We start from the raw sequence: 16,409 nt of genomic DNA, 5'->3' as shown, positions 1-16,409 counted from the left end.
AACAGAGAGAGACTAAGCATAAATATGTGCTAAAAATCTTTGAAAAATGACACCAGATACATCTTCAGAGGTTTGAGATGGGAATGCAATAAACCTGAATCCTTGAAATCTACATTTTCACATTTTTTTCTTTGATTTGAGCTCATTCCAATCCAGTACATCTTCTTCCTTTAGATCTGGTCTCACCTGAGCCTGCTTATAATACATTCAGGCCTGTTTCCATGATGCAAATTTAAATGAACATTTAAGATGAACTGAATAAATGATCCAAAACTTTTGAATCAGTTGTTCAATTCCTGACATATAACTAAAATATATTTAGAGATGAAATTGACTTCATGTAAACCGCTCTTTAAATTCTTTAAACTCACTTTCCTTTGTTTTTCATTCACTTTTGGGGAAGAGAGCAATAGCAACATTTAATGGTTAAATAGGTGCAACTCAGATGACAATAGATACTCTGTGAATCTGTGTCAGCTACTCAATGTATTCAGCTTATCTCTGATACACAGGTAGCAGCACATTGCATCAAAACAAGGCTTCTTGATCCTCCAATGTTGTAAAGTTATTTCACAGTCCAGTGAAATGTACAAGTTCCAAAAAAGATGTTTTTTCACATAAACATCTGTTGGGTTGTTTCCTTTTTTTTTTACTTGGTTTCAAAAAGAAGAAACCCAGCAAAGGTGGAGAAGCGTTGATGGTCCCCATGGAGGGCTCCATTTCCCATTCGCAGCCAAACTTCATCTCCTTTGGCAAGTTTTAGGACTGCACTGTTTCCTGAAGTATCTGCTTTCCCTTTGGATTCATAGCTAAGGATGAATATTTTAACAAGTCAGGTTTTTGTTTCTCAATAGTGACCAAACAAACAACTTTACCAAAAAATCCAAGTACATTGTTATCCTGAGCAAAACTTGCTTGAAAGACTTGCCAACATTTTTTTGGCTTTATAAGGAAATTTTGGCAACTTTCTGAATTTGATCTCCTAGTCAAATTTAGTACCTTGCCTAAATGCATTATTTCATTCCTTTCTGAAGTTCTGGAATTGAAACTTATTTTTTCTCCAGGGCACAGGAACAAATTTTTTGTTTAAAATTAAATGCTGCTCATTGATGACAACACTACAGATTTCCTGTGATGCTTTTTTCCCCTTGAGTTCATCCCAACTAATTTTAAGAGCTGAGTCCCTGTACTCCCAGCACAGGCAGTGAGCAGACACAGGCAGCTTGCTCCCTACTGAGCCTTTCATTGGAATATGGGTACATTTGATGTGGGCTAGCCTCCTGGCTTTGCCTCCTCTCTTCTACCTCTTGCCTTTTCTGATACCAGTGCTTCAGGGGAAACAGAAATTAAGCACTTTTCCTTTTGCAGAGATCTATTGGGGATGAAGCTGCCTGTGGTGGTGTGCTAATGATAAAAAGGCCAGTAAATGGAAGACCTTTGCTTCTCACTCATCCTTACTTCTGCAGCTTAAACACTTCCCAACTTTAAAGTAAATTTCTCTTCCCTCGTGTTAACATGACTGTAAGTAGTCACTGGACACTTCATTATTTCCTTTCTCTGACAAGCAAAATGAGGATGAAGACATATTTTAGCAGAATGACAGCATGATACCACTGAACTCCAACCCTGACTTGCTATGCTAACCCCTGAGTTTGAGGAAATGGTGATCAAGGCTGAACTTTAGGTCCAGCATCTGTGGTGTGTATGGTCCAAATATGCATGCTGAGGATGGCAAAAAAAATAGGTTTTCTTGTTGGTTATTTTACCCTAGAGAATTTCTTCCAAAAAAAATGAACAATTTTACATTTCTGGAAAGATGAGCAAGCTGTCACAACCATACAAATGTTTTTGCATTGAGATGTCCTGGCCCTTTACTTACCTGTATAAGCTGAACACTGTATTACCATTATGCATCAAGTACACGTACACTTCCTCCACATCTTCATGTTTCATCATATTGAAAGTAAAGAAATATACCCCTGAAAAGGTTATAAAAACAACTTGTTTGCTTCATAGAAAGAAGTAATCATGCTGCACATTTGTGCTTCTTGGTTAGAAACCATAACAGCTGTAGACAAAACTGCCTTCCAGTTGTCAGCAGATATTTTGTTTCTGCTTATAGCATTCCAAAATCTGATTAATTTTAATTCTGCATATGGCAGGTGTTCTTCCTGCATCACAGCTGCATAAGAGGGGGGATTGATGCAGCTGAGAAATAACCATGAAGAACTGTAACGCCTCATTTCCAGCCACACATCTGTTGCAGGTCAGCTCGCAGCTGAATTGGCATGGGGATGGATGAGGATGAAGAGATTGACAGGAGGCAGGAGGTGGAGGAGGCAACTGTGAAGCTGCTGCTGCTTGCTATAACATTAAGACTGTGGTTCTGTCATCACAGTGGCTGAAGGGCTAAGGAGCCACAGCAAAGCAGACAGTCCTGCTCCCTCCCCAGCCCTGGCCATGCCTCTTCCTCCTGCCTTTGTGTCAGCACTGGTCTCACTGGCTGGCAAGACCACTCTTGGCTTGCTCAGCTTTCAGTTAATTTTTTCTGGAAAGTAGGTAGCAAGAGCTATGCAGACAGAGTGCAAAGGCAGTTAAATGTGCCTCATCCTTTTTGACCACGTGTCTCTCTACAGCTCCAATTATCACATTATTCTGTTTTGCAAATGCTCACCATTCACTGGAGCACCGAATCTCCCGGTCATGACATCAAAAAAATTCCCAACGTTGGTTTCAACGCTACTGAAGATGATTCCACTGTTCTGGTTGCTGAAGTGAGTAGCCATTGAAGCCATAAATGCGACCTGCAAAAATCCAGTTCTTATTCAGGCAGTCGTTCATGAAAAACATGTGTGTAGAGCAACAAGGTAACAGATTTTTTTTCCTGTATTTGCAGTCTGTTTATTTTCCTGACAGAGATGTTCTTCTAGGGTTTGCTCCAAGGCCAATAAACTCCAGTTAACAAAACTCCCATTGAATGAAACTGGAAGAAGACTAGGGTTCTCATATTCAATTGGACCATTCATGACTGTAAAGTAAGTGTATGGTCAAGTGTTTGCAGTTCAGAACCTTAATTTCAGATTTTATTTACTTTTAAGTCTTGCTAGAATGATGCAACAGCAATATAGTATTGAAATGGTGTTTCTGACAAAAACGTTTTATATAGTTTTATGTATTCCCCAATGCTGGATATTGGGGAATATTAAACTGGATATTGCTTTTAACTGCATGTGTGAAAATGAACAATGGTCAGTAAAATCCATGAAGATTAGTGTTTCTTGCTTAGAGATACATGAAACACTTTTATTAGAGGTCCTCTGGAAGTGCTGCAGCTGACACTCCATATTCAATGGTTTTTCTGTCTTGTCAGTTGCCCTCAGTTTTGAAAACAGAGGGTGGTGGAGACCAAGAGGTGAAAATAAGAAAATTAAAACTGTGCTTCAACTTCGTGTTTCACTTCTTGTCATAGAAATGTTTCATAGGAAGTAGTGCAAAACATCCCACACCAGACAATTTAAATTATCCTCAGGAAGATACCAGGGAATGACCCTGCCAGCTGGCCTGGTTAGGGAAGGGAGTGACCTTTTCTGTAAGTTTATCATTCCCCTGCCCCCATTATGTGAGCAAATGGCATAGAATCAGAATTGCTGCGCTTTGTTGCCAAAAGGTTACATATAGACTTGGCTTTTTATTTCTATCTCAGCTTCTTAAATGACAAGTGTTCAATTGCATCTGTTACTGCCCATCACAAAAATGACATTTTTTGTGAGATTCCAGCTATGCTGGTATTTAAAAAATAAAAAAAAAAAAAAACAGCCCAAACTCCTTTTGATTTCAGATCCAAACCAGAACAAAATGAAAACAGACGATCAAATGCAAGTCTGGATCCAACAACGGAAATCGTTAGCCATCTGTTCAGAAATTTAAGGAGCTCCAGATGTGAGCTGAAAGCTTGGGCTGATTTTCCTTACCCCTGCATGGATGCATTTTCTATTACAGCAAATTGTTAATATCTGGCTTCTCAGCCAGGATCACATCAAAGTTCATCGTCTGTTAAAGGAAAGCAGCTGCAGTGGCAGATTGATGGAATTTATTGCTTTTTGTCTAGATTCCATTTCACAGTCTCTTTGACCCTGAGTTACTTTTTGTGGGCTGAACAGAACAGCAGAAAAATATATCTTTTCTCACTAGGTCTCATTATGAAGTAGCAGGTCAACATGGATACACAAAGTTTTTCAAAATAATCCTGTACTTAAAACAGTTTTGTACTCAAAAGTGTTTCCTCCTATACCACCACTGACTTTAAAATTCTTAAGTATGGTGGTAAGAAATACTGTAAACATTTTTAAACACATTTGATAAAAGGAGTGATGGAATTTTAAGTATTGGAAATAGGTATTACAATATGAGCTTTCCTTGTTCATCTTCTTTCATCACTCAGTTTTAATTACAATACTACCATTGTCTTTATGTAAGGAAAAAAACAGTGGTAGTTAATTTTAAAATTGTAGAAGGATGTATGTTGAATGTAATTAAAGGTATGTTTATCAGATATTCAGCTCTACCATGAGCATATATTATATATATTTCTACATGCATATATTATATGTATATGCATATGTATGAATATGTATATATGTGTATCTGTGTGTGTGTGTATAGAGATTTATATACACATACGTATATATTTATGTATACATACACAAACTCTCTGCCAGATTCCTGGGATTTGAAGAAGCTGGAATCCAAAAGCTGTGAAATTGTGCCAATACGAGAGTTGAGCTCAACAACTCAGGCTTTAATCCATATTTAATTGCTCATCTGGCTTTTGAATTATTCATTCATAGGCAGAACCTACATGACCCCAAACATATTTAAAATACCTAGACATATAAATATACAGACAACTACTGAGGGGTATCTTTTGAAACTAAAGGACTTTTACTGCACTCAAAAAATTTGAGTAGCTGGATACATGTGCTTCTGAGAGTCTCATAAAGCCCGGCTACCCTGAGAAACATGACTCCTTTACTCTTTCCATATGCTGTGGGAAGTGCAATTATTTATGTGATACAGCTTGGTAGGAAAATGATAGTCCCTGCTATTCTCCTTTAATAACCCAGATACTGGCTTTTTGCCCTCAAAGGGAAGCATATATGTTTCTTCCTGCCTATTTCTCAGCTGGATTCTGACTAAAGCTTTCTTTTCCAGAAAGATCTGGCAGAGCACTTTTTTTTCAGTAAGGACAAGGGCTGTATATGCCTGTTACAGTATTAATTTACAAGGGGATTTGCTTCTTAAGTATCTTACAGTAATAAGGTGCTGTTTTTTCAGTGAAGAAAACCATAATCTGAGTTTTGCTGCAGCCAATACGAGCCAGAGATGTTGTACCTGCAGCTCTGGGGGAATCCCAGGGTAACCCTTCTCGCCTTTGGGTCCATGATGGCCACGCTCTCCTCTTGGTCCAATATCTCCTTTGTCTCCTTTCTCACCTTTGGCTCCTTCCTGGCCAGTTGCTCCATTATTTCCATTGTTTCCATGATTTCCTGAAGGGAAGCAAAACTTTCTGTTTTATTTAAAAAATTTATCATATTTTAACAGACAAGTGTGACAGGATCCTCTTCCACCAGCGCTTCCGTGCCATAAACCCCAGGCTGAGATGAACCGGATAAGAAACTGCTGCGTGGTCAGCTTGATGGCAAAGGTTTTGATGAAGGACATAGATTTTGGGAGTTAACCCTCATGTTGCTGTATAAACTGGTGGTGTCTCAAGTCATTGCTTTGTGGGGGAGATGTGCAGGAAGATGTCAGCAGAGAGAAGGCTCAAGGAAAGCAAAAGCCTCTTTCAGTTGCCACATACTAAGTAGCCTGCAGAAGTAGTTTTGCTTTACGATAAACACCAATTTCCTGGTAAATTAAGCCAATCATGATAGGATAAGCTAATTTTGAATAAGATTTTGCTATCTTTAAAACACACAATCCACACAAATGATGAATGGCTGTAGCATTAAAGTTGTTAAAATCTGTGCTAAAAAGAGGAGAGTGTGTATTTGCAGGGTGCTGGCTAGGGGCCATTTGACTACATAGTCCTAGATTTAAAGAGAGACAAAATTTTTATAATTAAGCTTTTTTTGAGATGGCTTGCTATGAGAAAATTAGTAAAACAACTCATTGCAAAACATACTCATGCATCTGCAGTATTACTTACTTCCTGGTGTTGACTGACTAAATTACTAAGCAAATGTCTATGCAGCTGACAGGATTTTGAAGTTGGCTAGAATCACTGACCAATTATTATCCCTCCTGCAGCAAAAGCCTGATCTTTCAGCTCAGGGGATTAATTAATGTCATCATTATTCTAATTCAACCTGAATTGAAATTAGGTTCTTTGCCACTCTGCTTGTTCTTTGATTATTCTCTCTGGTTACAAATTTACAAGAAGAATAGTGTTGTTTGAGATCAAATCTGATGATGAAGTGATCCTTCAGAGTCTTTCTATTAAGAAAAAAAAATTTCAAACAAGGAAGCCAAATGCTGAAAGAAATTATGCACATTTTTTTGTTTGGATAGAGGAATCTGCAGCTCTCAAAAATAACAAGATCCTTTATGTGAAGCCAGAACTGCTCTACCAGTTCAGAACAGAAGTCTGCAAGCAACATTTGATTCAATCAAGGGGAAAAGCAACTGCTGCTGTTCCCCTTACAGGCACAGCAACATGAAATCCATCAAATGAAGGAGACAGAAATCCCCGGGTGCAGGAGGCTGCTGCCAGACGTACATTTGTGGTATCCTGCAGTGACAGAAAGTGGAACTGAGACAGGAAGGAAGGGCAAAGCTGGGACCAGGCCATGCCCCAGTGTGTCCACTGCAGCCTTGAAAATGTGGCTCTAGTATAAAATCATATCCTGCTTCTAAGAATCCAACAATTTATTAGTAAGTAATGGATCACTGAATTGCATTTTCATTGTGTTAACAGAAGATGTAAGTTTTTCAAGAAGAGACAAGTCTGTCTTTCAGTGACCTGCTAATTTATGTTGTACCTCTGCTTCAGGAATGGCGATTTCCAAATCTCTGAAGGCAGATGATATAACAAACTGACACCAGCATGCAACCAACATTTTCCCTTCTCTAGGCTCTTATATTTCCATATCAATTATCAGATCAAAGTATATACTTTTCTTGTGTATGCTGTTCTTCTGTGGACATTTTTTATGTTAAAAAAGGGGGATTTTTTATTATGAAAGACAAGATGAAAGAAGAAAGTGAAGGAATTTCTGTGGGAGAACAGAAGCATTGTGTTTCTGTAAAATATTGGCTAGCAGTATGCTAGATGAAGAAAAGCCCTTGAAAACAGTAACACAGCTGGATATACAAAGGTGATGACAATAATCAGCTCCAGGGAACAAGCTCTTCCAAGTTTATTGGGAACTTCATGCTGTTTTAAGAGAGACCAATTTTTCCTAGAGGTGTGATAAGATTACTTTCAGTATGAATTTGTGAAAGCTGAATTTTAATAACAAATAGGTTTTCAATGGAAAATATCTGTCTCCTCTTAAATGATAGAAAAACTTGTTCCTGAATCTGTCCCCAGATACTGATGTTTGGACCGCTCTCTGATATTTCATAGAATAGCCTGTAATTTATGGCCTGCAATTAGACTGATAAAAAAGTGGGTTAAAATTCATTTTTACCTGGCATCCCAGGGGGCCCAGGAGGTCCTGGGGGCCCTTGGTAGAGTCGAACTCCAAAGTCACCTCGGCAGCAGGAGCTGCAGTCTGGATTCTGCGGTCCAGGCTGGGGGGACTAAGTGCACAAAAATAAGCTTTAAGTAGCTCATTCATGGAGGACATCCATCTTCTGCATGTTGGTTACAGGGTCTTCATTATGTATTTCTGTTTATATACTTGGTAAGTTTTCAAAACAGTTCTTATCTGGCATGAAATTCTCACACAGTTAGGTTATCCCTGAAGATGTTATTTTTGGAAGATTTAAAGGAATAGCTCTTGAAGCATTCAAAAATCTATAACGAATATTAAAAAATCCCAGCTTATCCTGTTAAATAATGAATGTTTTTAAAATAAATTAATAACATCTAATGAAATTTAGATGAATATTTCAATTAGATTCACATCCTGATCCCACATTTTAACTGACCTTTGATGACAAACCTGCCTATGTACAACCAGTAGTAGGACACAAGGGACTTGATTTGACCTTCAGCAGTGAACTCTCCTCTATTAAACATAAATAAAACTGTGTTGGACCACACAAAGAAGATACTAAAAAAAAATCTCTGTGCAGCATTTTCCTCTTCATGATCCTAGACCTGTGTATTTACGGGCTACTAAAGGTGGGAGACCCTAAAAAAGTGCCAAGACACAAGACAAAAATTTGAACTTAATACAAGGGGTTTTTAATCATTTGTAGTGGTGAATGTGAACCATGAAAACCTATATGCTGACCAATACAGCAGCATAAATAAAGTAATCAGTTCATTATGTACAGCTCAGCTACTGTAGTAATCAGTTTAATAATGGCTTTGTTTGAGTGGTTTTCTTTTCCATATTATTGTGTTTGTACTAATGGAGACTCATTCAATTCTGACTGAGTTTCATAACTTAGTTATCATAGATTTTCCAGTATGTCAGATAAAGCCGAGATTCAGTGTTTGATTTTATTTCTCTACCTCCTCATTTGTTCCATCTTTGTTTCTTTTCCCTACAATTCTTTCCTAATATCCTGAGATGCAAACCTTCAGTTCTTAAAATCTGGAGATGGATAGTTACACCAATCCAACTACTACTTTTTTTTAATCACTCTATTATTTGCCTTCCTCCCCTTTCTTTTCCCTAATCTTTATCATTGTCAAATTCCTTGCCCAATGCAGGCTTATTGGTTTAGTGTCAGAAAACGAGCCCCTGTCAGGATGGGAGCTGTCAAATGAGCCCACAGATGAGCTGTATTCCTGCCCTCAGTGTCGTCACTGATGTCATCTGAAACATTCTGCCTGTGTTTTGGATAATACCAAGAAAACCCTTGGAATTCATTGATTTCAGGAGGCTTAGGGACTTATGGATATAGGAAATTCATTTCATGACACCACCAAAATACTGCAGCTCCTCCAAGGGGATAGACACAAGCCCTGTCCAGCTGGAACCAGTGATGGTGAAGTTACCATGGGAATAAAGGCTGAGTTGACAGCTGAACAAATATCCTTCCTATTCAAAGAGTTATGGAAAAGTTAAGACTTGCCAATGGGCAGAAGGGCTTCATACTTATGGGGTTTGGTCAAGGCTATGCTTTTTAGATTAATTGTAGACAAGGTCTATACTTAATGAGAAAAATAGGCTCTGCCTCTTGAACTCCCTCTTCCTGGAGAACCTGTTTGTATTTTTCTGGCTGTTTTGTCTCTTCCAGTTGTTAGGCAGGACATAACTGACAATCACCAAATGCACTTTTTATAACATTCCTGGTATGAGAGAAGAAGTGGCTCTGGTTTCAGCCCATTTTCAGTCCTTGAAAGGGAGCCAAGTACAAGAGGACTGGAATTGTGCAAGCGTGTTTTATCCCCTAAAAGAATAACTGATTTTTGCATTGAGATTAAAATCTCCATCTTCTTTTAGATAGTGTTTCACATTCACGTTAAATGGGAAGGTGAGCTAAATACACACCTCCCAAGAGCAAATAAGTCATATCAGCCTAAAAAAATCCAAAGACTTAGAAGAGATTGTAATTGAGGGAAGACATGAATCCAGCAAAGTGGACTGCATGTGAGACTCTCTCTGTGCAGATGCAATTTGTCTTTTTCAGACAATGTAGTGAAATCTTGAACAGCTTTATTAGAGAAACAGCTATTTTAAAATAAAATAGATACAAGCGATGGTCATAACCAAGTGCTATCAGGCATTACCTCAAAAAAAGCTCATCAGGTTCTTAGGTGTGAAATGAGGCAAGTCCTGCCAGTCTGGTTATATGCAACAGTTCCACTGATTTAAAAATAGCTTTTTATGCAAGTCATAAAGTAATTAATTTATTACCTTTACTCTTTCACTAGGAAAAAAAATTATTCGTGGTCAGCTGCCAAGGATGAGGAATATTTAGGATTTTCTTCTAATCTTTAAAATCAGAGAACTTCATGAAGAGTACATTTAAAGGAAAAACATGTTCCTAAAATAAAGTTACACTCAAATGTGACATAGAGATTTGTTGCAATCTACTTGCCAAAGGCATCCTTTGCAGCCATTTGTGCATAATTTTTGTCAGTGAATCTTTGGCTTTGCTGCCAGAACATGAATATAATTTAGGAGGTTGTGAAATGCATCTGCCACATTGATATCCTAACACTGATAGAAAACTGGAACTATTTCTGAAGCTATCTGCTGAATTTCCCATGATTTAGTATGTAGGAGAATAATCTAGGCAACAGATGGTCTATGAAATTCCCTTAAATTAAAGCTGTGAACAAGTCATAATTGGAGACCCAACCTTTGACCCTTTTTGACTTCCTGATTAATTTTATGAATTTCTGTTTTATTGTCTAAGACAAAGCAGAAGACGAGTGATGCACCTCCACCATTCTTGGCTTCTGTTCTGAATGCAAAATATCTGTCTCTGTGGGCACTTAGGCCTTCCATGCCCCTTCTCCAAGAAAAGAAACAACCAAAAGTTGCCAAAATTCAGGCTAAAACACTGCTTGGCTAGTGATACTGAAAGATTTTCAAAGAGCAACCTGAAATGGCAAAATGGTCTGACGTGACTCTGCTTAGTCACTAAGAGTTCTTGTTCTTTAAAAATGCACGTTATATTTTACATTAGTTAACAGCAGTGTGGAAGCTGGCCTTGCACTCAGTGCAGCAAAGACAACAAATAGTAATAACATACAATAGATAGTAACAACAAATACTGACATCTCTTTTCCACAGCAGGGAATGAGACCTTTGAAACACTTCAGCAAGAGGGTGAAATTCCCCAGCCTAAATTCTCTTTAGCTGGGTAGAGTTATTCCATCTCAAATAACTAAGAAAGCAGGAAATAGGAATTGAATAGTTTCCATATAACTCAAGGGAAAGGGAAAGATTTGACATTAATTAAAACATGTCAGTGCCACCTTTGTTCTTCCTCTGCCTAGAAATTCCTGGAGTCTGGAAGTGGAAAACACATATTGCGTAACCACTGTGTGATTGATTATCCCTGTCGCGCATCTGCTAGTGCTCCATTTCATTTCATTAAGCCAAAAATTGCATCATTTCCCCACAAAAGATTGCTTCTTGGAGATGGGCTGGCAGGTAAATGGCTGCCATCAGCTGTACTCGGATCACTGGGCTTGATTTTATTGTCACAACCTGTTCCCCAGCAGGCAGCTCCAGACAAGTTGCATTAAACTCTCTGACAAGAGACACATGCAGCCTCAGCACACTTTCTGTGGGGGAAAGTTTGAGCCCTAAAAAGCTGTGGTTTTGCATTAAATCCTGCATTATCTGAAACTCTGTGGTGTTAAAGGGGAATGTTCTGTACCAGGTCTGCAGCACACAGAATTCTCCCTGCAGTAAAGGGGTCTGCACACACTGGCTGGCCCTTTGGACTGTATAGCTTATGTTTTACACTGCTTACACTCTGCAAGCACAGTTTAACATGCCTACAGTTAAATATCTGTTCTGCTGACTGCACTGGAGGAACATTTAACTCCTGCCCAAGAAATACAAAATGCAAGGCACTGTGGAGTTTTAATACAGGGAATACAGTGTATTAAACCTCTTCCCTTACTTGGATGTGTTTCAGTTCTTCAAGCCCAGGACAGGATTAAAATCAGACCTCTTCTCTGCTTATCATAATAATAACCTTATTATTCAACACTTATCTGCATGTCTTTGATTTTGGCAATTCAAAATATCATATTTTGATCTGAATAAATTTTAAAACCCCAAAGGATAAAAGGTGAACTGTACAGGACTCAAATATTTGTATCAATTGTAAAGCACTCATGTTTCTTGCTGTTAATACAACACATTGACCAAAAAAGCCCCTTCATTTGAGTGGAATTTTGTTTTGCCTAGTGCTAGAAAAAGCTTAATCTTCTGCCCTTCAGATTTTTTTCTTTCAAATTTAGACTGCAATATTTTGTGTATAATCAAGTTATGCCATTTTTCCTATGTTGTAAACTAATGACTATAGTATGTAAAGTGCCATGAAAGGCCTAAAGATATTCTCAGTTTCAAATGCAGATACTGCAGACTATTTACAATTTCATTGCAAGCTTTTTTTCTTCATAAATTCTCAGTTGATTTATATTATTAAATCTACTCATTACATTAGTATCTGGTTTTTTCAAGCTACTCCTTAGAACAAAATTTTGGAACATTCAGAATTTCATTATTTTTGTCTCAAGCTCAAGAAATATGCTTTATATACATCATTTTAAAGTAAAATTATTCTCTGCTAATTGAATCTCTCCAAATACCTCTAGAAATGCTGTCTTTTCCTTCACATCTGAATGAGTTAGAAATATCTAATATATTTAATATATTAAATAATTAATACCTTGGGATAATTAAGAGACTGTATTTCAGCATATATGATTTCACAAACTCACAGTTTCAACAAAACAAAGCCCTGCTGCCTGTGTTGAAACCAATGTCCCCAACCACTGCTGGTTCTACCAGCTCATTAAAAGATCCTGTAAAGCAGCCCAGCAGGATACAGACCAATACACAGCTTTAATAAAAACTATTCCATAAATATATTACTCGTAATGTTAGCAAAAAAAAAAAAAAATTCTCATTAGCTTTAAAGATATCTTTAAAAGATTAATTCAGAGTACCTGGACTCTATCTGAGGTAGTCAGTTCTACATCATCTACCTCTGGTCTCAGGACATTGTGGTCTGTAGATGTGCTATTAACAACAGTCCACTCTATAAGTTGATGCCGCTGTTTCAATATTTCCCTGCTTCTGGAACCTTTGTGACCAGTCTGGTGGTGACTTTGCAATATTTTGGCCACTGGTTTATAAGATCTTCTGCTCACCTCCATGTATTCATCTTGACACAGGCAAAATGGAAGAAAAAATAAAGCCAGCAGATGCCAACTGATGAAATCCTTCTCTGCCATGTTAATCAAAATAGTTTTTCAGGAGTCCAGCAAATGCCTTGCAGAAGGAGAACTTCTTTGCTGCACCAGACGTTATGTGGTCCTTTCAGCTTTTCCACTAGTAAGCCTGGCACTGAGACCAGTACCAGGTTTTATACGCTTGCATGCAATAAATAAAACTAAAAATGCCAAAGTGACAGGATCCTTCATCCAAAATCAGTCATGCTCCTTTAAACAAACCAGGCATTATTCACCACTTCACCACCACAAGGAAAATTGATTTGTATGCTGGAAATGACCACAGCATTTAATGGACTCCTGTGGTTCCTATTTGGGGGCATTAAAAAATGTAGCACCTTTCCTTTGGCATGTTTTTGTTTAAGTGTGAAAAAATGTGATGGAAATGGGGAACATGTGGCTAATGGTTTACGCTCCTTGATTAGACATGGAAAGGCTGTGAATTCACACTCTTAAATGTCTTTTGGACACAGTCACCTTTCTTATTTGCCAGGAAATTCACACACACAACTGCGTCAGCCCAGTCCGAAAAACCCTTCCAAAAGCAATTAGGAAACAAAAGCACAAGAGGAGCTTTTGCATATGAACCTGACCCAATGGCTGCTTCTGACTATGCTTTTCATTCACTAGAAGAAAAATATTGAATTTCTGTCAGTTGGCCAGCAGTGGAAGGAGACCGGGTAAGTAGCTTTAAAAAACTGGGTTGAATTCAGATTCACAGAGCCCCATTTCTCAGCATTAGTTAAACATGCTCGGCCAAGTAGTATTTTCTCCCTTGAGTTCCTAATGTTTTCCTAAATGTAATTGCCAAACCAAGTTTTATGTTTTCACTGCCAAGTAAATATAAATTTACCGGGGGTTATTTCAGACTAAAAGAATCAAATTATATGTGTATAATAATAATATCCTTATTTTACTTCTTGAACCACCCACTGGTATTCTCTGGAAAGCCATAACTGCAGGATGCAGTTCTGCACACGCATCCACAAGCACACCCAACCTCCCCAAAAGCAAGCAGCTCCCTGGTCTGTGAGCAAGTCTTCACCAGTACCTGGCTGCAACAGCATTGCTGAGGAAGGCATCATTATTCCCAGGAATGATCCCCAGCCCTGCAAGGTGCTGGCTGCTGAGCGGTGGTAAGAGAGCTGCTGAATGATGGTGAGAAGGGATTCTCTGTTCCATGTCCTGCTTCCTTGTCTGGGAGACAGCAGGACAATGCCACAGGAGAGGCCCTGGCTGCAGAGGAGTGAGAGGGGCGAGCCCTTTGCAGCTGGGGCTGTTTGCCAGTGTCACCAGCACACAGAGTGCCACTGTGGGCTGGTACCCTGCCGCTGGCCGGGGTCATTTCCCACTCGGCAGCACACAGAGAGGGATGTGGGGCTGCAGCACTCCCCCCAGGGACAATGCTGGCCCCCACAGACACAGGGGGGCTGGGACAGTCTTCCCTTTTTCTCATTCTCCACCAGCCAAGTGTGGCACAGGAGCAGGAACCTCAGGTCCTGTGGGCTCAGTGCTTGCCCCCAAGGGTAAACATGACCGAGTTGTCCCAGTGACACTCACTCTTCCCTGCCAGGAACAGAGGTGCTTATCCTGATTATCTCAGCCCACAGGCTGGCCAGGCAGAATTGCATCTTCTTGCTTCATGCTTTTGTTGTGTTTATTGCTCCTGTGTTAAAGATTTAATGGCAGGAACCCTTAATTGAAACTTAATTCAATTGCAGTGAATTTCAATCTTGGATTCCCAAGGCAGATATTCAGAATTATTAAATAACACTTCATAGATTAGCTCTTGAGCCTTGCTGCAGTATATAAATATTAATTAACTAAATTGTCTTGCAGAAGATGCTCATTAGCCTATGCTTTATGACTACTGAAAACCCTGATTTTTTAAAAAATGCAAATATTCTGGCTATTTCACCAGGGAAACAGAGGTGGAAGAAAATTTACAGAAGAGTGAAGCAAGACTTCAGAAAATACTGTTGCAGATTCTGCAGAAGCTGCTGCCACCAAAATGGGGTTCACTTTTCAAACAGAGAGGACTTTCTTGGTAGGAAGGGGGTTTGAAAACCCTGGATTTTGTAAAATTTGGGATGACAAACATTAATTTATCTTGGCACTTAATAATTTGATTCAGCAAGTGCTGGGAGAGCCCTGATGTTTTGGGCTGACATTAGGGCTTTCATAGCTTTCCAAAGTCTGTTCCAGGAGCTTCCTGTGGCAAATGTTTCCAATGTGAGTAATGAACATCCACAGCACCCATGTCCCAAAAGGAGAAAGAATAAAACCAAAGAGATTTGGGCTTCAAAGCCACCATCTATCATTTCATGCAAAAGCTGAAACAAGCTTGTTTCTTGGCAGCTATTAGGAAGAAGAAAGATTCCTTCTCTTCCTTGCTCACTAATAGAGTCCACCTGGTCCCTGCCCATCACTGCTCTTGTGGTTTGATGCTACATACATTTTTTTGGTGCCAGTTATAGCAGAGTTTAGACTTTGCTCTTTTATTTCCAGTCTTTTTGAACAGAATCCCATCTGCAGAAATATTTGCTGCCCATTATTCTGCTCTGTGCCTTCAGCTAGGAAAAGCTGTCCCACAAAATCATTGTCAAAAGGCAGAAATTCTGGACTCAGAAGTAAAAAAAAAACAATGGAGGAATAGATTCTCATTCTCCATTCTTGATCTCCAAATGATCAAATACACTCATTCAAACATGTGGCCCGAATCTAAAATAACAGGACATCAAAATAGCAGAGCTTTGAATTAACTTTCTACTAGAATGAAACACTGAAAATGCTTCACACATAAACAGATCTTCCTGTCTGGAGAAAAGGACTGAATTAAAAGGTTTGGTTTTGCCTTTAGGTGCAAGGCTGGTGTGTATTGCAGGTGTGCTGACTAAGAAAATAAAATCTGACCCCTTCCCTTCCTCTTTGCTATACATTTGCACACCTAGCATCACCCTTTGCCAGCTGAACTCACACACGGCTGCCACTGCGTTTGTCCTGTTGGTGTCTGGCAGCAGGACGTGCCTCTCTCTGCTCATCAGCACCCCAAGAGGAAGTGGAGCACATGGGTCTGTCAATGTCAGGTAATGAGATTTCTGCTAAAACGCAAAAGCTGTTGAGGGAAAGCTGCTTCCCACCTTGTCTGCAGGCAAAAACTGCTCCATGAGAAAGGGGACTGGCTCTTATAACCATGTTATTCATAATGACATTGGGTAAATGGGTTATTGGTGAGGTTAGTATGTAAAATTGATGGCTACTGTTTCAAGAGGCAACAAAACAGAAGTATTACTACCAAAAAAAATTT

General features: G+C 39.0%; 1 protein-coding gene across 2 annotated transcripts; it reads right to left on the bottom strand.

Annotated features, from left to right (window-relative positions):
* Positions 1-649: 649 nt before the first annotated feature.
* On the bottom strand, positions 650-13,105 carry C1QTNF3 (C1q and TNF related 3). 2 transcript variants are annotated; one of them, XM_054283536.1, is made up of 6 exons: positions 12,818-13,105; positions 7,692-7,803; positions 5,392-5,546; positions 2,675-2,804; positions 1,880-1,979; positions 650-809 (listed from the first exon to the last, which is right to left on the bottom strand). In XM_054283536.1, exons 1-6 carry the CDS (start codon positions 13,103-13,105, stop codon positions 650-652), a joined length of 945 nt encoding a protein of 314 aa, XP_054139511.1. The 2 variants fall into 2 exon arrangements, with proteins under 2 accessions (XP_054139511.1, XP_054139512.1); XM_054283537.1 differs by having other exon boundaries at positions 13,022-13,105.
* Positions 13,106-16,409: the final 3,304 nt, after the last annotated feature.

Source organism: Melozone crissalis, unplaced genomic scaffold (assembly GCF_028551555.1).
Source record: "Melozone crissalis strain CALT ecotype California unplaced genomic scaffold, PUWL_Pcris_2 ptg000036l_1, whole genome shotgun sequence".
Taxonomy (NCBI): domain Eukaryota; kingdom Metazoa; phylum Chordata; class Aves; order Passeriformes; family Passerellidae; genus Melozone; species Melozone crissalis.
The sequence above is the reverse complement of the archived record's forward strand: the minus strand, read 5'-3'. Positions and strand labels throughout refer to the sequence as shown.